The sequence below is a fragment of the Nicotiana sylvestris genome, chromosome 11 (assembly GCF_000393655.2).
Source record: "Nicotiana sylvestris chromosome 11, ASM39365v2, whole genome shotgun sequence".
Taxonomy (NCBI): Eukaryota; Viridiplantae; Streptophyta; class Magnoliopsida; order Solanales; family Solanaceae; genus Nicotiana; species Nicotiana sylvestris.
The window spans coordinates 73800703-73825072 of NC_091067.1; the positions used below are offsets into that span (position 1 = coordinate 73800703).

At 35.4% G+C, this 24370-nt stretch overlaps 3 protein-coding genes across 7 annotated transcripts; all 3 read left to right on the plus strand.

Annotated features, from left to right (window-relative positions):
* Positions 1 to 8453: 8453 nt before the first annotated feature.
* On the plus strand, positions 8454 to 11328 carry LOC104230436 (uncharacterized). Of its 2 annotated transcripts, XM_009783257.2 has the most exons (4): positions 8454 to 8581; positions 8729 to 8898; positions 9592 to 9780; positions 10234 to 11328. In XM_009783257.2, the coding sequence occupies exons 2-4, from the start codon at positions 8734 to 8736 to the stop codon at positions 10636 to 10638; spliced, it is 759 nt and encodes a 252-aa protein (XP_009781559.1). In that variant the 5' UTR covers positions 8454 to 8581; positions 8729 to 8733; the 3' UTR covers positions 10639 to 11328. The 2 variants fall into 2 exon arrangements, with proteins under 2 accessions (XP_009781559.1, XP_009781558.1); XM_009783256.2 differs by lacking the exon at positions 8454 to 8581 and having other exon boundaries at positions 8595 to 8898.
* Positions 11329 to 12372: 1044 nt separating this feature from the next.
* Positions 12373 to 15747, plus strand: LOC104230435 (uncharacterized protein At4g15545-like). Of its 4 annotated transcripts, XM_009783255.2 has the most exons (11): positions 12373 to 12774; positions 12880 to 12948; positions 13357 to 13410; positions 13752 to 13815; positions 13949 to 14020; positions 14111 to 14365; positions 14619 to 14664; positions 14754 to 14832; positions 14942 to 15036; positions 15142 to 15188; positions 15401 to 15502. In XM_009783255.2, exons 1-9 carry the CDS (start codon positions 12490 to 12492, stop codon positions 15032 to 15034), a joined length of 1017 nt encoding a protein of 338 aa, XP_009781557.1. In that variant the 5' UTR covers positions 12373 to 12489; the 3' UTR covers positions 15035 to 15036; positions 15142 to 15188; positions 15401 to 15502. The 4 variants fall into 4 exon arrangements, with proteins under 4 accessions (XP_009781557.1, XP_009781556.1, XP_009781555.1 ...); XM_009783254.2 differs by having other exon boundaries at positions 15142 to 15747; XM_009783253.2 differs by lacking the exon at positions 15142 to 15188 and having other exon boundaries at positions 15401 to 15747.
* A 6177-nt stretch (positions 15748 to 21924) lies between these two features.
* On the plus strand, positions 21925 to 23941 carry LOC104230434 (putative zinc finger protein CONSTANS-LIKE 11). Its single transcript, XM_009783251.2, has 4 exons — positions 21925 to 22456; positions 22904 to 23044; positions 23167 to 23310; positions 23635 to 23941. The coding sequence occupies exons 1-4, from the start codon at positions 22004 to 22006 to the stop codon at positions 23758 to 23760; spliced, it is 864 nt and encodes a 287-aa protein (XP_009781553.1). The 5' UTR covers positions 21925 to 22003; the 3' UTR covers positions 23761 to 23941.
* Positions 23942 to 24370: the final 429 nt, after the last annotated feature.

Here is a 24370-nt window from a genome sequence, read left to right on the forward strand (position 1 = left end):
AAGAGACGAGATAAAGGAGATAATCTCCATTTTGTTGAAAAGTCAAAAGGTGCTACTTGACACCCTATAATTGGCTCGTCTTCCAATGCTTATAACTTTTTATCCGGGTGTCGTATGAGCAAACGGTTAAGAGCGTTGGAAACTACATTCCAAGACCTTCAATTTGATATATAATATGTCCCAAAATGACCTCATATAGCATATGAAATTTATTACTCAAAAAGCTTCATTACAAGACAAATCCTTAGTCGGTTTTTTCGCAACTTAAATCCGATTTTTCTCAAACTTTATACTCCATATACAAATATCATATATAGTCATATCATGGCTTTAAACTCATTTAAATCATGATTAACAAGTCTCATATTTATCTTAACTTGCATAACACTTCGGCAAACCTTTCTTGTCCTTGTAGAAGGATTTCATCCTTTTTGAGTTTGCATTAGATAATCCTATAATGATAGTAACATCTGAAGTACGGGGTGTAACAACATGTACCCTTGTAAACATTTATCCTTGAATATTAACTCTCAAAGGCTTGCAAGAAAAAAATGGGATGTAACACCATTAAATCACTTTATATACTTTCCAAGAGGATCTCATTTCTGAGCTTACATCAACGGACTTACGACGTACTTTCCCGTACAAAAATATGGGTTGTAACATTATTCCCCCCTTTAGAACATTCGTCCTCGAATGTTGACTGATGCGCTTCTTATTATCATACCATATGGCTCTTATGAATACTTTAATATTGTCCTTTGCCATCTAGGCAATTGTTCTATGAAGAAATCCAAAAACTAGGGCATTCCCCCTTTTTGGCCTATTCTCACATCGCGACTTATGGCTGGAGTTCTTCCAATCTCATAACTTCGACTACCTTCTATAATGAGTCTTATATGACTATGTCCTTTTATGCACGACTCTTCTCTTTTTTTTTCTTCCAGCTTTTTGCCAATCTCTTGGCTTCACATTGTGAATACATATATAGAACTAAGACATGATGTCCCTCTAGGCATATATAGGTATACTTAAGCTCTTCGCTTGGTACTTTGCTGAATGTACGACTATTGCTATAATTCGTTTTATAGCCTTGGTATTATTACCGAGGTGTGCTACACAACTATAGGTTACTTTCTCATTGCTTGTCCCATAACCTGCCGGCGCAACCCTGCCACATTAGGAACATATAATCGACCTCAATATCTTAGTACTCCATCTCACCCTGCCACATTAGGAACATATAATCGACCTTGATATCTGAGGACTCCATCTCCTGTAATCTCAAATAGTGTTTTCTCCTTTTGAGGGGTTGTATCTCTTTAATGATCTAGCACATGATCTTCATACTGGCATTCCTTCACTTCAGTTACTAAAGATGGGGTTTCCATGTCCTAAGTAGTAACTTTGGTACCACCTGCATCTAGTAATCGAATTCCAAGATTAGCTGGCAGATGAAGCTCGCAAGCTATCTCACTCTTCTATACCTTTAAATATGATAGGCTAAACATAGATCTACGATTGAGGGCGTTGACTACTACATTCGTTTTCCCTGGATGATATAAAGTATAAACGTCATAGTCTTTCACTAACTCCAACCATCGCCTCGGATGTAATACATTGTCACTAAGGCTCGCGTCTCATCAGGGAACATATGAAGTGATATTCTTGATGCACTTAGGGATGATACTATACTTCAATAACTGCATTTTCATAACATCCCAACGTATTAATCTTATGGGGGCATTGTAATACCGTGCCATCCATAAAATCTCTTTTCTTTAAATCATTACTCAATCGAAGGCCCAAACGTTATTCTCTTAACAATCACAATTACACCCTTATTCTACTACCAGGGCAGTATTCCATCTCTTCTAATTGCTCATGTTCTTATACTCCTCTAAGTTCATTCAAAGTGTACCGAGCTTTCTATAGCTCATGGAAATCATCAGACCTCTTATTTTGACGGGTTTAATCCTGAGACCTTGCCTATTATTGCCATCTTCTCACTCATATTTACCATACTTACCTTTAAATCTCGCACCGTATATTCTATCAATTTCATAACCTCCCTTCTACATTAGTGGAATTCACATCCATACCTTAAAGCTCTACTATAATACTTGTAACCCTGGTGCATACACAATCTGGTGGGAGCTTCGCATTAACGTCTTATGAGGATGGTACTCTTCTAATTGATTTATCGTAGAGCTTTTATAGAATATGATTGTTGTACTATCTCTTTTATACCTCTACTATTAAAAGTATTCCTGCTATGGTTTGAGTCATGATTTCTATAATCATCTGGGTCTAACAATCGGACTCGTGATGTAACTTTCGAGCTTTCCGCTTCCTTATCAGCCTTTAATTAAGCTTAGGCTATCTTCCAATCTTCAGCTTATGGTATTAGCTATTACATTAGCCCTTCATGGACTCTATGTAGCATCCATGAGATAATCTTTTAACAATTCAAGCCTTTATAGGTGCGTGGACTTAATTCTTTCTTTTAACTTATACTAGAGTCTCCTATAGCTGTATGAATGTCAACATATATGCTGCATGGATATAACTCTGAAGTCTTAAGTGCATTCACAACGTAATTAACTCTGGATCATTGATTGAATAATTCCTTTTGTGCCTTCTCAGCGTTCTTTAAATGTAAGCAATCACTTTTCCTGGCCGTTTTGCCACTTGTTGCATGAATACTTGGCTTATTTTATTTCCCACCAATACTTGAATTTCCTATAAATCATTTGATCTCAAATATCACTTTTGACTTCCCGTTCATTAGTCACGATAGGTGCCACTTTCGTATTGAGTGCATACAATATTGTAGTGGGACTGTTGTTACCCAACCATATCTTCTTTATGTCATTATGCTTAAGTTGAAGCCTTCTTCCTTATTTCCTCAACTAGTATTTCTTTGTAGTACTTAAGGAGACCTTCTAGATCTTGTAAAGTTACGATCTTTTTATACTATATACCCGAAGGAATTTTCGATATTCTTACTCGCCTACAAACATCCTTAGTTACATACCTTCGTGCCCTTGTACTCGTTGTGTTAATTCTAAACTCAGATTTTGATTATCTCCTTAATGGCGCTCTCCATTATTTCCGTAACACTTATACAATACCTTTAAATACTCCATCTCCTATCTGAACATTTCTCAAGGTTATGACATCATATCTGCGAGACTGAATTTGCTAGATTAGGATTCACTACATTTATCTTGCATGATCTGCTGATTTGCTTATAACCTCTTGTATAGCCATAACTTGGCTCTTCCTAAATCAACTACAAACTAATTGTTGGTCCATTCTCATATCTATATTCTGTGTAATCTCTCTTTAGTTAATTACTTTGTCTTAAGTTACCTCTCACATTGACTCCTTATGTATCAAGTGTTCATTTCTACTTCTTTATCAATCATCGGGTGTGCAACCCTTACCGCTTCTCTCCGGTATCATGCTTGCATAATGTTCTGGAGTCATATCATATCTATAGGATCTGAATAGATGCAATCTCATTCCTTTCACCCTTTTGCCGCATTCCTCATTTACTATTCCATAGTTACCTCTTCATTTTGTCATTTTTTTCACATCTTCACTAACATCTTACTCGCCTTGCGGTAACCTCTCTATACCGGGGATAATTGAATTTATTACGCATAAGGGTGACACTTAGTGTAACTGGCACGCTTACTCCCTTAGGCTTAACTCTGCTCCACGTGCTTGCTTTGGGAAGCATCTTCCTGAATGAACCTTAAATGTTATTATTTTGTTGTCCATTCTATTATTGTTGGAATGTTATCTCTGAAATTCTCATGATATCAACCATTATAAAATCCTTTAGTCCCTAATTCATGTTCAGTTTATCTTGTTCACCAGCCCATACTGATTTTTATTACTCTGGGGTCTAACCTTTCCTCCTTGTAATCATGCTGAAGTCACCAACTCACTTCTCGAAATAAGGATATGACTTTATGGTTTATACTCTTTTATTGCCTCAAGGACTATCACCTCTTGTATTTTCCTTCACTTAACTATAGACTCTATCATCGTGTCATATTTTGATTTACTGTTATCACCCATATATCACATCTTACTCATAATGCTTCATTTACTCTCTTCTTATTCTCCGGATAATACTTTTTGTCTATCACTTTATTCTGAAAATTCCAACAAAAAGTTCTTTCCCTTTTTGCTCCTCTAGCTTCATCTTACTGGCTCTTTGGAATGCCTAACATTCTCCTATTTTGTTTTTACTTAGGGATAGAGTCATACTAAGGAAAATATTATTTGTCCCTTTTAGGATCCCACTGCCTATCTTCTGAAATTTTTGAATATTCCAGTATTTATATTTGATTGTACTACTCTAGAGTTCACCATTTGGGTATCTCATAAGGAGATCTATTACCACATTTGCACCATCTTTCGGAAACATTAGTTAATGATAACAATCCATCCATAATCTTTGGGTTACTCAAACCCGAACTGAATCTTGATATCACATTCTTCTCTTAAACTATATTTGTTAGCTCCCATATGGCATAACTCAGATGGGTTTGGCCAATTGTATATATCTCCATAATATTGAAGGTAACACCAATACTTACATTTCTCTGCCTGAATTGTAAATACTGATAATCTTCATTAACTAGGTACCTCGTACCCTTCAGCATCTTGCTTGTTTTACTTGGTGAAACTTGTGTCTACTTTCCGATTCTCTTATTCCTTTTTACCATACGAGTGGATAGATATTCTTGTCTTAGGGATCCTTATCAAGAGCTTTACACATCTAAATACACATATGATCGGCTGAAGACCTCATATTTAGTCATCATAAGCATGATGCAAAATCGAGTTCCTCTGACTCAACTCTTTCGCATCAAAATTCAACCTCTTACCAACTATCTTTCTGGATGTAAGTATCACTGTATTATGAATAAAACAAAATTTAGGAGTTTGAATTCTTATAACAGAGATCTAGCACACGATCTAGAACAAGAAGAAAGAGTGACAATCCTAAATACCCTATAGCCTCATGCTTATAAGTGTGGTGCACAACACACCTATAAACAAAACTCTACTAGACACGGCTTGTAGACTTCCTAGGACAGAATTGCTCTGATACCACTTCTGTCACGACCCAAACCAATGGGCAGTGACGGGCACCCGATACCTTACTTAACCGAGTACCAACATAACGTATCTGTCATATCATAATATCATGGGCAAATAGCCTATAAAGGTCGTCATGAGATAACAGAAATAAAATATAAGGGAATACTAAATATTGGACGACCTGAAATGACATGAAAACTTATACATGTGACATACGTGCCTATAAAACCAAAGTGATAACTCATACACTGAACATAGGCCGATAAGGCCATATGATTTTCATATACATAACATATGTCTACAAGCCTCTAAGAGTACATAAAATCATAAAGGTCGAGACAGGGCCCCACCATGTCAATCAATATATATCTAAAGCATATTGACCAAATAGGCAACTCCGAAGCAAGTGGAGTGCACCAACACCTCCGCTGAGCTGATAGCCTACTAGGAGAAATGTCAACCTATCAATTGAGACCTGCAGGCATGAAACGCAGCGTCCCCAGGCAAAAGGGACGTCAGTACCAATAAAGTACCGAGTATGTAAAGCAAGAAAGCATAAACAAGAATAGTAATATAAAGAGAGATAGAGGAGATACAACCTGTAACATCTGCGTGCCTCTGTGGGCTGCTGACATGAAATGCGTAATACATATATATACATAAACTTTTAAAAATATACGCGTCTGTAGGCATCATCATCATCATCATCATCATATCGTACCCGGCCTCAAAGAGGACTCGGTAAAAACGTACCCGGCCATCATAAGGCTCGGTAGAATCGTACCCGGCCACGTGGAGCTCGGTAAATCCAACTGATCAGTGGTTACACAATATATATCGTACCCGACCTACTATAGTGCGGCTTGGTAGAGTAAAATAGATATTATATATAATGCATGCTAAACTCATGGAATCACGTTCTAAACCTTTTGGAGTGACTTAAGGTCGTTACACCTTCGATTAACATTATGGACATCATACCATCAATATGAGCTTCTATAGGATTCAAGGATCATACATACTTGCTTAGAATAACTTTATAAGGAAAGAACAACATGGGCAACCTTAGTTTCTAGGAGTAGATCTGTTACGAAATAGTGTATTCATTTCACTTTAGATCATGCCAAAAGAAAGAGGGAAGTGCCTTAACATACCTTAACCATGATGAGTCCTTAATACATCTTAAGCAACTCTTCAAACAACTCAACTCAATCTACCATTGCTTAAGGAGATTCAAAATTAGTGTTGAATAAAGACTAAGTTTGCAACTTAAACTTGTAGCTCATTTATATAAATTCGGGCAGCATCTCCCCAGTAACAAGAGCCTCCTCCAATACCATATACCAACAACAATTACCAGAGAAATCCATCAATACCAATTATCAATAACAAGACACCATAAAACTACAACAAGTCATAACTATTTTACGACGAGCGACAAGCTCCAATTGGAATTCGTATATCCCTTATCATCCCTTATAGACTTTTTACTTTAAATTAATAGTATCATTAACATGATAATGAAGTCATTCATCAATAATTCCAACCTTATACCATATATCCATAACAAAGAAAATGATTCACAACTCCAATTATTCTTAATTAGCAACTTTATTCACTAGTTCATGTCTAGTTCATCCATTTAACTCAACCGATGTCAATATAACCTTAAGCACTTGTTGGAACACAATATAATTACCTCCTACAGTAGATGCAAGTCGAAATCTATATTATATTTAGCTTACAACAGCCCAACACACCCCAATCAATTCATACCAAAAACAACGACTATAGTAGTGTCCAACACCCCGAAAATATTACAAAGAATGACTAATCCATTATTTCACAAATATGTGGTATTTCTTCAAACCATTTATCCTCCAAAAACTCCATTAAATATCAGGAAAAGATAAAGCCCAAAAGCTACACGAAATAGCCCACAAAACAGTCCATTACAAATCAAATAACTCGAACTCACGGCTTCCGATCACCTTCCCGTGAGTTCTAAATATTATGAAATGAATTAATCAACCTTACTTGATATTTAAGAGCTTAAAACCAGAAATTAAGAATTTTCTTAACTATTAAATACCTTCCAACACTCAAACTATAAAGAAAAAGAAAGGTTATATAGCAATACTTACGTCGTGGGGATCGTTCTTGTGTTATTGCTTCGTGATTTCGTGCCCGGGATGATGGTATTATTTGAAACCCTTGTAGAGAGCTTAAAGGTGATGTTAGGGGTATTATTTGGTCGTGCTCTCTGGAAATATGCAGAAAGAGACGAGATAAAGGAGATAATCTCCATTTTGTTGAAAAGTCAAAAGGTGCTACTTGACACCCTATAATTGGCTCGTCTTCCAATGCTTATAACTTTTTATCCGGGTGTCGTATGAGCAAACGGTTAAGAGCGTTGGAAACTACATTCCAAGACCTTCAATTTGATATATAATATGTCCCAAAATGACCTCATATAGCATATGAAATTTATTACTCAAAAAGCTTCATTACAAGACAAATCCTTAGTCGGTTTTTTCGCAACTTAAATCCGATTTTTCTCAAACTTTATACTCCATATACAAATATCATATATAGTCATATCATGGCTTTAAACTCATTTAAATCATGATTAACAAGTCTCATATTTATCTTAACTTGCATAACACTTCGGCAAACCTTTCTTGTCCTTGTAGAAGGATTTCATCCTTTTTGAGTTTGCATTAGATAATCCTATAATGATAGTAACATCTGAAGTACGGGGTGTAACAACATGTACCCTTGTAAACATTTATCCTTGAATATTAACTCTCAAAGGCTTGCAAGAAAAAAATGGGATGTAACACCATTAAATCACTTTATATACTTTCCAAGAGGATCTCATTTCTGAGCTTACATCAACGGACTTACGACGTACTTTTCCGTACAAAAATATGGGTTGTAACATATAACTATGCTGCAACATTTAATTAAGGGTAGTTTAGTCACACTGTCTGTTTTTGTCTAGAATTTAGTATTTCTTTAATAGGTGTGTCCAAAGCAAATTGATCATTTATTGTGAACCGGAGGGAGTAGTAGGACTTTGGGAGAGGTGAGTCGTACTCCATCTATTTTAAGTATTTTATAATAATTTGAAAAAACATTTTATATGACTATTTAAATTTGAGAAGTCAATTTTTCCCCCCTCAAATTACAGTTCTTATACATTTTAAATCATTAAAAATGTAATTTTATAAAATTTCAATTAGTTTTAAAATATGTAAATCCTGTTTGTAAAATATTAATACCTGAGGCCCTGAAATAGTAGTATACAAACTTTGACTCTAGTAAACAGAATAAACTCTTTTTTTTCTCCTCCAATTAGGGACAAGAGGAAGCATTCGGAAGAGGGGTGGACCCGTAAATTTGCTCCCGCTCAGACGCGCAATGCCGCTTGCCCGGTGACCGCTATTTGCCCCGAGTATCGCTTACTTATCTCCTACTGTTTGATTTGTTTCGAAATCAATTCTACAAAATTTCAAATTTGTTACCTGTTTTATCCGATTCAATTTCTTGCTCATATATCGAATTAGCCTGCCGTATATACAAATAAACATGGCATCATCAGGTACCATGAACAAGATCGAGAGAGCACACCAGCGGTACAGGGAAGGCAAATACGCGGAAGCCCTGGGTTTTTATACAGACGCGCTTTCTTTGGCCAAGACCAAGTCCCAAAAGATCGCTCTCCACAGCAATCGCGCTGCTTGTTTCCTCAAACTTCACGATTTCAAAAAGGTCAGATCTTTCATCGATAATTACAAAGCAGAAATATGTTGAATTCGATATAAAATACTCGAAACCTCAAATCTTGATACTCCTACTTTGGAACCTGATGCTTTCAGCTTTCAAATGGGAACTTCTTGCTGGTATGGTTCGTGATAGTAAATGGTTGCTCTTTTGGGAAATTGCTTGAAGATTAGCCTTTTACTGAATTCAGCATGACTATAAAGTTTTTCCTTTTCAGTAATAGCATAGTGCAAATGATGCGAAAAAGGATTAATTACGAAACGAAACTAGCATATTGGTTTTCCTATTAGAAACATCCAAGTAAGCTTGGACGTTTACTTTTTTATTTTAGGTTTTCCCTATATAAGAATGTAATATCATACTGAAATATCAAGGATATAAGTTAGCTGAAGGAGAGAAGATCGGTCAGTCTCCCTTTTGGTAAACTGCTAAAGTGATGATGGTACTAACAATGAGAGCCAGTATTCCAACAGTCTATCAGATATATATATACATATATAGGGCCTGCTTTCTGTGCAAATTTTTTATTGAAAAGTTGAGCACTCTTTCTGTAGTTTGTGTTGTTGAAGTATACTGTATTTTCTGCTTGGTGCTATTAGGAAGATAAAATAGGTAGGATTAGCATTATCTCTCTTCAGCGCTTGTTTTAATCCTATTGTTGGGTGTTGCCTTGTGCTGCAGGCAGCGGATGAATGTACGTTGGTGCTTGAACTAGATCAAAAACACACAGGTGCGCTGATGTTGCGCGCTCAAACCTTAGTCACCCTCAAGGAGTACCATTCAGCACTTTTCGATGTCAATAGGCTGATTGAATTGAATCCATCATCAGAAATGTATCAAAATCTTCATGCCCGTTTGAAGACACAACTGGTAGTCATTTTGCTTTTTTGTTGCGTTTCCTTTTTATATTTGTTTTAACTTTTTTACCAGCTCCCATCTATCTCTCTGCATACGGTTTAACTGTATATTAGCCTGTGTGGTTTCAACAATGTATTTGTTTGTTTTCGTTTACTTTAGCAAAATGTCATAATTAAAGCATTCGTCCTTGCTATCTTTGGGGGAATCAACCACTAAATTAAGACAGAGTTGGGGCATAAGTTAGTCAAGCAAATGAATGGACTCTCATTATATCCTGGTTTTCATACAGCTATTCGTGAATTGAGTCACCATAGGGTCTAGTTTAAGTGCTCATATAGAGTAATGGTTTCATGATTCTTTGTTCCGGGCCAAAAGAGTTCAAGGGTATACAAGATTGTTTTCCTTGCCATCTGTCCCTTTTTACAGATTGTAATTTGAGACGTTTCTTCTTTCGTTCAAGGAAAGTCACTTGCTCCAATACCTGAAGCTGAAGTAGAGCTTGAAGAAGATGAGAATGAAGATGAGGAAGAACAATGTACTAATAAAGAAACCAATGAAGGTGGTGTAGGGAAAGATGACAGAGATGTCATGGCAGCAACTACAGGAGAAGCTGAGTCTGGAACTGTCGAACTGACAACTGAAGTTGGTGATGTTCAAACAGCTGAAAAATCATCTGAACAACAGTCCACTAGCTGGGAAGCAATCCCACAGCCAAAGGGACATTCACGGCTAGACTATTCTAGATGGGACAGGGTGGAAGATGAGTCGAGTGAAGATGACGATGATGACGATGACGACGACGACGAGGAGGATTCTCAGCCGCAATTTAGATTCCGTGTCAAGACTATTGGTGTGCGAGCTGTTAAGTAAAATGAAAAAAATATTTAATGCAAGTTGCATAAATTGGACAACAGCATTCTTTATTGTTTCATACGAAGAGAGCTGAAAGCCTATTCAGATTAGAATGATGGTAACTTGTTTCATTCAGCATCATGTGTGGAAGTCTCTGGTAGGCTCTATTCCTCGAGCCACTAATTGAAGCTCCAGGTCATGTTGATAGTTGCTTTTTCTGTGAGCACAGAAACAATGTACATCTTATATGAAGTGATAGCAACAGAAAATGAGATAATCGCTGGCCAGAGTGAGATTCGTGTTGCTTCTGGCAGTGTTACTTCGACTCTATAGTGCTATTTTGATTGGTTCCCTATGTCTGAAGACTGGTGTCCATGCTGCTGGCTGTACAGTCTCCTTTGGTGGTGCGAATGTAGATTTACATCTTTGGATGCATGATTCTGCTGAATGAATGATATGCAAAACCGCCATAATGCTCTCTTTCCTATTTCATGGCTACCAATAGATCAAAGGTCAGCAATAGGAAGAGGAACATGCCTTTTCTTTTCTTTTTTCTTTTTTGGGGGTTATGTTGTATCTTTTTACATTAGCAAATGATTCATATTTTGTACATTGTTAATGAATCATGAATTATAATGCTCCCGTTAAATTACTAATAATATCCGCAGACAGCTTTGAGTAATAAGCTCTCTCCCTTTTACCTCTTTAGTTCAGAGTATACTTGTCAAGAATTAGGGTGGAATGTTGGCGGTAGTCATTAGTCTCTTAGTCTTATCAGTAGTACTAGTACTATATTTGTATTTTTTTTCTTATTGCTGGTTCTTTATATTACATGTTGTGCCATTTGTTCCTATTATATTGTTGTTGCTACAGTTTGTTCCTTTATTTTCACTGTTCCTTGAGTCGAGGCTCTATCGAAAACAAACTCTTTACTTTTGCGTACACACTATCCTCCCTAGACCCCACATATGGTATTGTTGTATTCTCCTTCACCTAGGAATCTACTCTTTCAGCCTTTTTCTGCAATTCAGATAGATCGAAGAGTTAAATTCTAGGCGCATCATGCCATATTTTAGATGAATGGACTTTGTTACCCTTCTCTAGTAAGCTATAAATAGATGGGCTAAAGACTAACAATACTAACAAAGAGAAGAAAAAGAAATCAAGTTGAAGTGGCAGCATGAGTTGAGTTTACGCGGATTCTACTGTTTTTGACAAAATCTAAATGCATGTCTTTCGGAGTATGTGCTAAGTTTGTGATTTGATTTAATTTTTTCTTACAATTGATTCAATTTTATCTCTAATTCAAGTTATGTAAATGAAACTAATTGAAGATTGGGGTTGATTGCAATTTTACCCTATTTCTTTAGGTATAAAGTGCAAATCTCCCTGAAAATTCTTCCCCCTCCCCCCCCCCCCACCCCCCCGCGTTCACGAGCCAAAAAAAAAAACATTATGTGTTGGGGAATGTAGGCTAGAGCTACACGAGTTATTATTGGTCTCTCTATTTCATTTATCTGTTTCAAATAAAATAACATTTATTTAATTAAAAATAGTTTAGTATGAGAAAAAGGCATAGATCTGAAAAGGTCTTTCAGCTCCAGTCTGGGGCCTGCGCCCAACACGGACCCAAAGAGAAAAGGACCCCAAAATCTTTGGAGGGAAATCCAATAAAATTTCAAACCCAGAAATCAGGTCCCTTTTAGAAGCAAAATGAAAAAAAAAGAAAAGAAAAAGAAAGTATAAAAAGAGAAAAAACAAAGAGAGAACATCGTGGAGCAAACGTCGTGACGCATATTTCCTCCATTCCAAACCCTTGGAGAGGATTTCTCTTCAGTTTCAGAAATTTAGGGTTTGGAAATTCGGAATATGTCGGAGAGTAGCAGCCGGAGTGGCGGGCCGGACTTTCACCTCCCCGATGAAATACTTTCGGTCATTCCGACAGACCCGTATGACCAATTGGATGTAGCCCGGAAGATCACCTCTATGGCAATCGCTTCTCGTGTTACAAATCTGGAGTCTGATATGGGTAGGCTCCGTCAAAAGATTCACGACAAGGATCGCGTGATCCTCGACCTCGAAGACAAGGTCTCTCAGCTCGAGCAGGCCTGTCACGCTGCCGAATTGCGATTGAACACCACTCTCCAAGATAATGTATTAAAAAAAAATCTTTTCTTTTATTCTCCTAGCTTTTGCTTTTCATTTCCATTTAAACGGGAATTATTATTTTTTGTTTTTGCTTTTTTGGGAATAAAAAAGGTGAAACTTTCCAAGGAGAGGGATTCTTTGGCTTTGGCTGCAAAGAAGCTTGGTCGCGACTTAGCAAAGGTTATATTTCTTTTGTTTCTTATTCGAATTCTCCTGGTGAATTCTTTGAATTGTTTTCAGTGTTATCTTATGGTTTTTGTTTATCTGTATTATGCTTTAGCCTTGCTTTAGAAGAATCCTCTTACTTGATTTCAGCTAAAATTGTCATATTATACTGCTAACTACTGCAAGCGACTGTGACAAGTGTTTCCCTAATAAGTCATACATATTACTCTTAATTTGCTCTCTAATTTAATTGCTTTTCTGCTTTATATGCTTTTGGTTCCTTCACAGTGCTTTTCTCCTGGTATTGCGGTAGTGTTCCTATCTTCCCTTTAAGGAATGAATAATGTATGTGGAAAATCTTAGGCACTATTTATCTGTTATTTCCATTGAGCTGCATAAACTTACTTTTCTTTCTTTCAACAGTTGGAGACCTTTAAAAGGCAATTGGTGCAGTCTTTGAGTGATGATGACTCATCTGTAAGATTACATAATCTTCTAGTTTTTGGGCATTTCTTTATATTATTGAGAGGGTAACAAGAATTTGCAAAAAGAAATTTTGGGTATAACCTTTTTTTTTATTAGGTAAATAAAATTTTAAAATGTTTGGGCACAAAAACACAAAAAGTAGGAATCCTACAAAAATTATTTTGGGTATAATATTTAAAATTCCTAAACAGGAATGAGTGTTATTTCCAATTGACGTGTAGGACCGTACAAAAACTTGAGGCACAATCTTTTCCTTTTAGAACATCTGTTTCCCTTTAAGAATTATCCTCTCTTCTTTATCGACTATGGCGATCCTTTTTCTATCTTGGCAGCAAGCTGAAACTGTTGATATTGGCACTTACGATCAATCTGTTCACAAGTCATATCCTGTAATAGGTAACTTTAGCATTGCCTTTATTAATTTGTCCTTGATTTTGTTTGCTTTTCATGTTCAAGATATTATCTGAGTTGCTTCATCAAGCTTGGAGACCTGATGTTTTGAATTTAATCTTGATAATTCTATTTGCAGAGGAGGTGAATGGCTACACAATGCATCATTCTTTCAGTGGGTCTATGGATGGCAGAGGCAGTTACGATGATGGTATTTGACTCTACTTTTTTTTTACATGATAATTTTAGAATGTAGCAAAAGCTGTTTAATTTCTATTCATATTTTTCTTTTTGTATCCAGCCTCAAAGCAAGCTGTGCAAAGATTTTCCATCCCTTACATAACACCACGGCTTACTCCAACTGACACTCCAAAAACAACTTCTGCTAGTGTATCCCCCAGAAGATTTTCTGCTGCTGTATCTCCTCAGAGGACGTCTGGCAGCAGCACTCCAACAAACCCTCAATTTCAAGGCCGAGGTTCAATGTCATCGTTCTATCCTTCGAGTCAACAGTCCTCAGCAGCTAACTCTCCTCCAAGGGCACGCGCAAAACCAGGTTCGTTAGCTCTGCTAATGTTACTGCTTCAGCTGTGCACTTCTGTCGTCACACATACAAGGGAACTTTTCTTTGCATGAGATGCAAACGTGTGTTGCAACCAATGTTTTTATTACATTCACAAGTTCACTTACATTTAAGAATGATTCTATACACATGTGACAACATATTCAGCTGCCTTTTTATTTAGCTAATATCATATTCATTCGAATAAATCATTGTGGTACTGATTAGTGCATGTGTGAATTGTCAGCTCAAACTCCTCGAGTTGATGGGAAGGAGTTCTTCCGTCAAGCCAGGTATCTATTTTTTGTTTTCAACTTTTGTTCTGTTTGAATTTATTGTGTAAAAGATCTTTCACCTGATGATCAGCATATTGTTGATTCAGGAGTCGTCTGTCTTATGAGCAGTTCAGTGCATTTCTAGCTAACATAAAGGAATTAAATGCTCAAAAGCAATCTCGCGAGGTGAATAATATAATCTTAGTTATGGTAGAGTATCCTGTATAACCTTGTAATTTTGTTCAATATCTAAATGCTTTTCTGCTTTTCCTTTTTGTCCATTATAATATTCCAGGAAACTTTGAAAAAAGCAGAAGAGATTTTCGGGACAGATAACAAAGATCTCTATCTATCATTCCAAGGGATGCTTAACCGCGGAGTTCACTGAAAGTACGTAAAATCTGGGGTATATATGATTTCCCATATTATGGTAGCTCAAACATTTAATTAACAGAAGTCCTAGCTTAGTGGCTGTTGTTTTGCGTGTGTCTAAAGTTGACCGATGGGCATGTGGAACTCGTGGAGCTGTGCTCCAACTTGAGGTACAGATCGGCAATCATCAACTGAGAAATCTTTCGAGCGTTAAACCTTCTGGAAGCGCAAAGAATTCGGATTGTTGTAGATTATGCTAGACTATGAGCCAATGCTCTCAAGTTTGACTTTTCACTAGCTCATGGGTGCATGCTGTAAATTATTCCCTTTTTTGTTTTTCTCCTCCACTTTAGTTTTTCATTTTAGATTTTTACCATCACAGTGTGGTGAGAGGAGCGAGTGGTGCCAGCAGATGGTTGAATCAATTTTGAGGTGGGTTTCCTTCCGTTGATCCTCTTTCTTTCATTTGCACATGGATAGAAGAAACGTATCTGCAGTATTGACACAACTGATATCATGCGGTCATTAATATGTAAATTGAAGGACTATTGATTTTTAGCATCCAGAACTAGCAGTGAAAACTTTGATGTTGTAGTTGTATATCTACTCTAAGAATTTAATTCAACACTGTCTGTTTGGAAGTATGTAATTGAATTGCAGGAATGTATGGTCATATCTCTGAACCTTGTATCGCACATTGGTATTTCTTAAATTTGTTTTTTCTCCTCTTGTCGTCGGAATGAATATGACTCCCCCCTCCCAATTGAAGTTAAAAGATAATACAATCCCAAGCGCAAGAGCTAGTGAATCTAAATAGTTTTAAGTTCATATGTCCTGGGAATTGAGTATTCCTGGCTGGGATACAACTTGTATCAGATCTTCTACTTTGTCAATACTATTTGGATTATATTGGTGTTGAATGAAAAAGGTAGCATTTGCATGTGGACTGGTAAAGCAGTTGATCCTTACTTTTGACAAGATAGGCATGCCTTGATAATAGCGTGCAAAGAATTGGATACATGTACATCAAAGTCTGGACAAATCGACGAACCAAAGGATCTCAGATTCTCAAGATTGCTTAGCTAGGGAAAACAAAAGCTAGTGCTCTGTTAAATCGTCTCCACCAAAAGAAAGGTGGCACTCTTTTAGGATCGATGTTAAATCAATGGATTAAACTTTATTAAAGTAGAAAAATGTGACCCAAAATCTGCAGCTATCTTATACTCTCATTTAACAAGATTTCTTCCTTTTTCTTGTTCAAAGAAAGAAAGGAATAAAAACATGTATTCCATGAACAAGCAGTGAATTTTTCTACGAGATCAATAGTAGCTGTAAAGAGAAAGGCTAGAAGGAACAAGAACTAGTCAAAGAGTCAAATCAAAAGGGATCAAATCCTTGTGCTAGATCGAATGGCACTTGTTTGTAGTACATGATTAATGAATAGTAAAATGTTTACATCAGAATGGATTTACTTACAAAGCATATATATGGCTAGGCAATTTGGAGCATAACTGGCCGGTCCCAACTTTCAACTTGTTCTTGATAGTGTCTTCTTTTCCAAAGGATAGCAAGCCCTGAAATCCTAGCACCTGATACTTGGCGCTTTTCACTTTTGGTATCGGAATTTTTTACTGCTTGCTTTTTGCGGCAAATAGCCTGGTAATGAAAGATAATATTTTTCCTCTCTTGCCGTTTTATTTTGTTTTCTCTTTTTTGGTATTCGGAACAGATTCTTATATCCATTTTGATTCTTTTCTAAAATTACATACACGTGTTGTTGTTTCCACCTTTAACTATTGAGTATTACACTCTTACATTATGACAATTGTTTCCTTGCGCTGGTAATCCACATCTAGTAACTTAAAATTTGGGATCTACTTCGTTTTAGGAGTGTTCATGTGTAGAGTTAGCAAAAAGAGATATACTTAATTATCCTAATTCAGAATCACCCATGCTTGCATCATATTAAACTATATATCTCTTGGTGAGCGATCCTTTCCTAGACTATGCATGAACATGATATGCTTCGTGCACCGCAATGCTTTCTAACTTGATAGCACATATGACATGCATGACTTAAGTCTAATTCCATGCAGCTTAGTTTTATGGTTTGGTTAACGTGAACGAATGCTCTTATGTATGTAAAAAGAGGAAATGAACACCAAAGTGAATTAAGATATACAGTACTGAATGATATCCAAAATCAAAAGATGGGCATATATAAAAGAACTTTGTGCATGATAGGTATATATTGTACGTTGATAAATCTTGGGCTAGACCCATGTGTTAGATTCTAAGCCTATACAATAGGTCAGATCTTCACTAGTTAGAAGCAAATTAGTGCTAAGCTTTTCAACAGCATCAGAATAGTAACCACATGAGGCCCTCTCTTTTGGTCTTCAGCTTTTGTTGTTTGAGTTGCCACAAGGATTCCTTTTCAAGACTTGAGTAGTATATATTTTTCTGTTCGATCACTTTCACTAACACATTCGCCCTAGCAACCCGCTTGCATTGCTTCTTTTTTTTTTTATCTTTTTTTTTCTATCTTGACCACTTTTTGCATGCACTATTAACAAATTGATACCTTAATGGAATTTTTATGCAGCTTATATATGTTGCTTAACCCAAACCTTTTAATGTAACGCTTCTAAAATTATACCTATATCCAGGGGCGGATCAACACTGTCTGCTATAGTTACATGTGAACCCAGTAGCTTTTGCTACGATCCAATATATGTATTAGGAAATCTACATAAACGTCAAATCTTGGACCTATATTAAGAACGATAAAGAGTTTGATATGTTCCTCTACTATTAACAATTGTTTAAAAATGTCCTTTGTTATACTATTTGGCCGCTTAAGTCCCTACCGTTATACTATCACACAAATATACCCCTAATTTTAACGGAGTGCCACGTGGCAGCTCAGGACCAAAATGACTCACCCTCTGTTTTAATAGCAGGATCCAATTAAAACCAACAGCTAATTTTTTACCCATGCATTACCCGACCCAATTTGCTCAACTTTGGGTTTTTTTCTTTTAAAAAAATTCAAAATTAAAGAACATCTCCATACATCTCCAACTTTCCTTGAATCCCTAGTCCTTTAGATGGATTATCCACAATAATAAATGGATGAGATTTGGAACAGCAACCAAAGCAACCTCCGTTCTGTTCAAATTCGGGTTTATTTGCATATCCAAAGCTTTGTAGCTTGTTCTTTCATGGTGGCTTCAATTTTTTTTCCTAATTTTTTTATCACCAATTACTTTTTTTGCTCAATCAGATTTATGCCTCACGTCTCCTTTAAAAAATACTGTCACAAATTTATAATTCCAAAGCAAATTGGTTTTCAATTTTTTTTTAACAATTATACCTGAAAATTGTGAAAAACCGAGAGTAGTTATGCTTTCTGATCTTTCTTTCTTCTTTTTATGGCATTTTTCGAAGACCTTAATTAAAAAAATGTGGAATCTCACAAACCTAATTTCTAACCATGAGATATTATTTTTTCATTTTGGTTGGAGTGAGAAATAAATTGAAGAAATTTCCTTTTCTTTGAAAAACAAGGAAAATAAAGATGTTCTAGAGCATGGAATTACTTCTTTTTTCTGATTGTTGAATCGATCAAGTGGTGAAACATGGAGCTTAATGGTAAAAGTTGGTATGAAGAAGATGAAAATGGCGGTATTAGGCCAATTTGTCGTGAACCGTGGACAGAATTTGATGCACATGGGTCGGGTAATGGGCAAAAAATTAGGTGTGGATTTTAAATGGATCTAGCTTTTGAAACAGAGGGTGAGTCCTTTTGTTCCTGAGCTCCCTCGTGGCACTCTGTAAAATTAGGGGTATATTTGTGTGATAGTATAACGGTAGGGACTTAAACAGCCAAATAGTATAACGAAGGACACTTTTAAACAATTGTTAATAGTAGACGGACATATCAGACCTTTTACCGTATTAAGAAAAATATACTTGATATATAATAAGAAATCTATGGAGATATATATTAAAAAATCTACAAAAATATTTGTACTACATAAATACTTGACGAAGAACCTAATTATTATTACATACAGGATAACTTGAGATTGCTATAAGAACCCATAAACTTTAAATCTTGAATCCCTCTCAGCCTACATGCTTCAAACATGAAGAAAATTTTACTATTCATGAAACACTCTTTCTTTTTCTGTTTTAATTATTTTTCCTTTAAAGTTTGGACATTAAATTTATTCACCTTTTCTGTGAAATAAGCAACTGATTTAGAAGTGACTCTCATGATTTCCCATGCTATCAACGACACTTCTCCATTAATTTAAGGCCTTTGTACTGTTCTAATAAAGTTTCCGTTAAGAATTCTGTGTATTTCTTGCGCACTATATGTTCGTTAATAAATAGCAAAAAATTGGAGAGAAAATGGAAAATTTCGCAGAGAAGAGAAGAATCTTCTTCTTTTCTCCCTCTGGTAAAAGGCTACCCCACTATGTGCATTAAACTGTAGCAATGTATTCAAATCAATGTTCCATAATGGGTAACTATAGTGCTTCAACATTAACTTAATTCTATTTGTAATAATGACTCTTCATAAGTAATACAACGGAGTATTAGGTATTTCAATTCAGATTATATCACAGAATTAGAACGGAAGAAGTATATTGAACCTCCTCACCATATATAATTGAACGCATGAATTAGAATCATGGCATGAATATTTTAATTAGAAGCCTATTAGAAAGCAATTTAAATGACAATTTGTAGGTAGTAATTAGACTAGACCAGTAGATTATAGAATGTGAATGAACTTTTTTTAAAATTTGTGCAAGGAAGCAAACGAGAAAGTATTTCGCTCTTTGTGGAGAAAGTTTATTTCGCTTTCAAAGACTTAATGTGTATTGCACAACAAATCATAGAATATAAGTGGAAAAAAGTTGATTATCATAAATCACAATACTCAGATGTCAAGCTCAATGGTACTTATATATTATCAGGAATAAACAAATAAAATACTACTAGAAATTTGGAATTTAGCGACCAAAATTTTGCGACCAAACTTAGTCTGTCCAGATTAGCGACCAAAGTTGGTAGGTAAAAGGGAGAAAAATATTTTATATTTATTTTATATAAATTACCGACCAAAGTTGATCTGTAAAGTGGTCAACAGGTTGACCCAGATAGTCAGTATTGTGTAGTCAAAGAAAATTTTATATTACCGACCAACTTTGGTCGGCAATGTGGGACCCAGTTAAAAAATTTTAATAGTTATATTATTATTTAAAATATTTTATAAAATATAAAGAAATCTTATTTAAAATTACCGACCAAAGTTGGTCGATAATACAGAGGAAGCATTTACCGACCAACTTTGGTCGCTTTTTTTTAATATCTGGAAAGTAACCGACCAACTTTGGTCGGTTATGTGATCAACATTGGTCAAAATTTAAATCACTTTTGTATTTACTATCTGAATTATATAAAAGATATCCGTTAATATTTTTGTAATACAAGGGATGAATACACTAACATATACTATAACATGTTATATATGTAGTTAAAGTAGTACAACGAAGCGTGTTATATATATATATATATATATATATATATATATATATATATATATATATATATATATATATATATATAGGTGAGACGTTTTATTTTTAATATTCAACGATGCATCTAAGTAAGTTATAAGTCGACGGATCAATTTACAAACAGATATATTTGATGATAAATTATATATACTAATTAGGATCTTCACAAGTCTATCAATCCCTAAAAGAATCCGACCCTTATCTATATAGATATAGATATAGGTGAGACGTTTTGTTTTTAATATTAAACGATACATCTGAGTAAGTTATAAGTCGATGAATCAATTTACAAACAAATATATTTGATGATAAATTATATATACAAATTAGGACCCTTCTTGACACCGTCTTTTAGATGAAAGTTCATCAAACGGTGATGATAAATTTGTACAAAACACTCATTGACTTATATATATACTTTGAACTAGACAAATAGAACTGGTCCTGGACTAGTTGTAATAAGTATTAACTTGGTTTTGAATTTTTTAGTTCTATTGAACTTTAATTTATTAGTTTTAATGTATTTATTGAATTGTGTTGTTGTTGTTGGCATAAAATGCTTGTTTAGAAATTTTGGTATGCTGGCAGGTGGTGTAGCTGCCAAAATAGGCCTTTTATGCCAAAATTAAAACCCAAGAAACCTACCAAAGTTGGTCAGTATTTAATTTTAAAAAAAAAATTCTTCTGATTAGCGACCAAAGTTGGTCGCTTAATCTTTAAAAAAATAAAAAATTAATAATTACCGACCAAAGTTGGTCGGTTAATGAACAAGGATTACCCAGATTTCACATTTACCGACCATCTTTGGTCGCTAATTTTTAAATTTTAATTTTTAAAAAAAATATATTTTTTAATATACCGACCAACTTTGGTCGCTAATCTTTAAATTTTAATAATTAATAATATAACATAATTTACATACACCGACCAACTTTGGTCGGTAAAATTAAATTATTAAAATTTGTTACCGGCCAAAGTTGGTCGGTATGTGCTTTAAATTGCACAGCTAGTCCTTTTACCTTTGAGATCAATTTTGGTCGGTAATTAGCGACCAATTTTGGTCGATATACAAAAGCGACCACTAAAATAGCGATCAAGACTGTTTGGACGGATTTTGGTTGGTATTTTGCATAAAAAAAAATCAACGTTGATCGCTTTTTGTGGTCGCTAAAATCCAGATTTCTAGTAGTGAAACTGGAAATGGGGAAAAAAAGGAAAAGGTAAGAGACAAGAAACATAGAGAATACGGCTAGAGCAAGTTGCGTAAAAGCTTTAGTAGCTATAAATAGTTAAGGGCATGCACAAAATCCATATTGACAAACCAAGCCAAAATTGACTGACATTAAACATCACTAAAGAAAGGGTTATTATTAGCATACGAAATTTCTTGAATGGCTTTCACTCCTCAGTACTATAGCCACCTCTTTTCCAATGAATTCAACTCTTCTTTCCCTGCAGGCGAAGGCGTTAGCGCCTTACAAATATGTAATACCCAAGTAACCCCATCATCGGTACTTTATGATAATAATATTGAGGCGCAGTTACTCAACATTAATTCACTGCCTGATCATTATGTCCCTCCATCAATTTCAAATTCAATGATGATGCCATGGTTCCCTGAACGACTTGGCGTAGTTTCAGACATGACCGTGCCGGCGCTACTACCGGCGCCGGCTTCCTCTTCTGATACGTTTTCTAGCGAGTATTCTTTGAATAATACTACTCATCACGTTTATGTAGCCGACCAGCATGAGGCTTGTGAATCTTGTTGGGATGAAACTACTGGTTTGGATCATCACTCCAGCTTCTGGTCCCGTTGTCCTGTCGCTACCTCCAATAATTGGGTACATTTCCGGACGTCGTCGTTTGCTTCCTGTATTTTATTTTTTTGAACTATCAACTCATTATCCAAAAACTTAAGCTAGAGAGTATATTTTTATTTACTTAATTATTATGTTTTCAAAACCTAGGCTTGATTTTTTTTATGAGATGGCACTCGTGAATTTATTTAATTGAATGGCAGTGAGACTCGAATCCAAGATTCTCGCTCTGTACGAAAATCTGCATGTTAAATTGTGTGAATGTGACGGTCAACTCATCTAAAAGTTTAAGCTATTAAAGCAAGCTTAAGTTTATCTACTTGATCATATGCCTTGAACATATTTCTCATAGATCACACACAAATTACCTGGCTAGTCTAATATTTTATGCATGGAAAGTTAACAAAACAAAGAAAATACTTTAAGTTTCAGCTAAGAGACTTAAACAGATTTATAAATTGTTGTTGTCAGGGGCCTCAAAGGGAGACAAGCCCAAAAGTCAAAGAAACGCCAGCAATGAAGATCGGAAGGTATTCAGAAGAGGAGAGGAAGGACAGGATTCTCCGATATCTTAAGAAAAGAAATCAAAGGAACTTCAACAAAACCATTAAGGTTTCAACATCTCTTTCTTTTTACATATGCATGTGTTAATATAATATAAAGTTTTACATATGATTAGTTCAATCTACTGCTACTTTTTGTGAGCATTAATTACGTTATATCCGGGCATGCAGTATGCTTGTCGCAAAACCCTAGCCGACAAACGTGTTCGAGTTCGTGGAAGATTTGCTAAGAATAATGAAGTATGCGATGATGAGAAAGGGATTAATGATAATTACCATGGACCCAAGGATGTACGCTATGATAATCCGTTCCAGGTTAGTTTGCATTTTTGACACACTTTCTTTATTACTCGGTTTCAAAAAGAATAATACATTTATATATTTGAAATAATTCAACTTTATACTTTTCATTTGACCAATTTTGTAGCCATGCAAATTAAAAGCTACATAAGAACTCTTACCCTTTAAGTTTTACTACAAATATCAAAAGTCTTTTTTTTTCTTAAACGATGTGTATAGTCAAACCATGTCACCTAATTGAAACAAAGAGAGTATTTTACTTAACAATCGATCTTTGTCTTCTCTGCCTAAATGTTTTCGACGAGTCTCATTATTCGTTTCTGTTTATTGTTTTTGCAGATAAAACATCCTGATCAGTGTGAAGAGAATTGGTTAGAAGAGGCTATCACAAATCTTATGTATATACCTTATATAGGTAGCTCCTATGATCATGGAGGAATGTCAGTCGAACGTTTCATGAGCTGATGTTCAGCCATTTGTTTATTAAGTTACTAAAACAGTTTATGTATTAAGTATTACTTAGAAGTATCATTTCCATCTAGATAGTTAAGGTCCACTTCTTTAATATAAACAGTTCATCCCCCTCAAAACGAATGATGGCACAAAACATATATACTACTAGTCTCTCTTTTTGACATAGTGAAAATATTGTACCAATTGGCTACACTTCTCACTTGGAAATTTGATCGTAGAATCAAAATTATATTTCATGGTTTCGATAGCGTTCACTCTATAAAGGGTCTTTGATAGTGAGTAGATTTACTCTATGCATGTGTTAGATTGGGATGCGGTAGGTACTCGATGGAATAGTCTAAGTGTACCGTGTACGCAAATAAGTCCAAACACCACTGTTAGAAAAAAAAATAGAATTATTTTTTAAATAAAGCGACTCTAATTGGCTATCTTAAAGTTCAATATAGCTCTACGCAAATTAAGCACGTCATTAACATCTGAAATCTTCGTATATCCTAATTAAGCAGCACTAATTAAAAGGTTGCTGGCTTTATATTATATATACTCCAGTTATATGCCTAATGCGTCTATGTGATCCAAATAGTAGATTATAACAAAATGT

Bases quoted from the DNA above. Each gene is read 5' to 3' on its own strand.
- LOC104230436 (XM_009783256.2), top strand. From the start codon at position 8,716: ATGGCATCATCAGGTACCATGAACAAGATCGAGAGAGCACACCAGCGG. The intron at 8,899-9,591 runs GTCAGATCTTTC...CTTGTGCTGCAG, and splicing joins AACTTCACGATTTCAAAAAG to GCAGCGGATGAATGTACGTT. The intron at 9,781-10,233 runs GTAGTCATTTTG...GTTCAAGGAAAG, and splicing joins CCCGTTTGAAGACACAACTG to TCACTTGCTCCAATACCTGA.
- LOC104230435 (XM_009783252.2), top strand. From the start codon at position 12,490: ATGTCGGAGAGTAGCAGCCGGAGTGGCGGGCCGGACTTTCACCTCCCC. The intron at 13,411-13,751 runs GTAAGATTACAT...CTATCTTGGCAG, and splicing joins TGAGTGATGATGACTCATCT to CAAGCTGAAACTGTTGATAT. The intron at 14,021-14,110 runs GTATTTGACTCT...TTTTGTATCCAG, and splicing joins CAGAGGCAGTTACGATGATG to CCTCAAAGCAAGCTGTGCAA.
- LOC104230434 (XM_009783251.2), top strand. From the start codon at position 22,004: ATGGCTTTCACTCCTCAGTACTATAGCCACCTCTTTTCCAATGAATTC. The intron at 23,045-23,166 runs GTTTCAACATCT...CCGGGCATGCAG, and splicing joins ACTTCAACAAAACCATTAAG to TATGCTTGTCGCAAAACCCT. The intron at 23,311-23,634 runs GTTAGTTTGCAT...TTGTTTTTGCAG, and splicing joins GCTATGATAATCCGTTCCAG to ATAAAACATCCTGATCAGTG.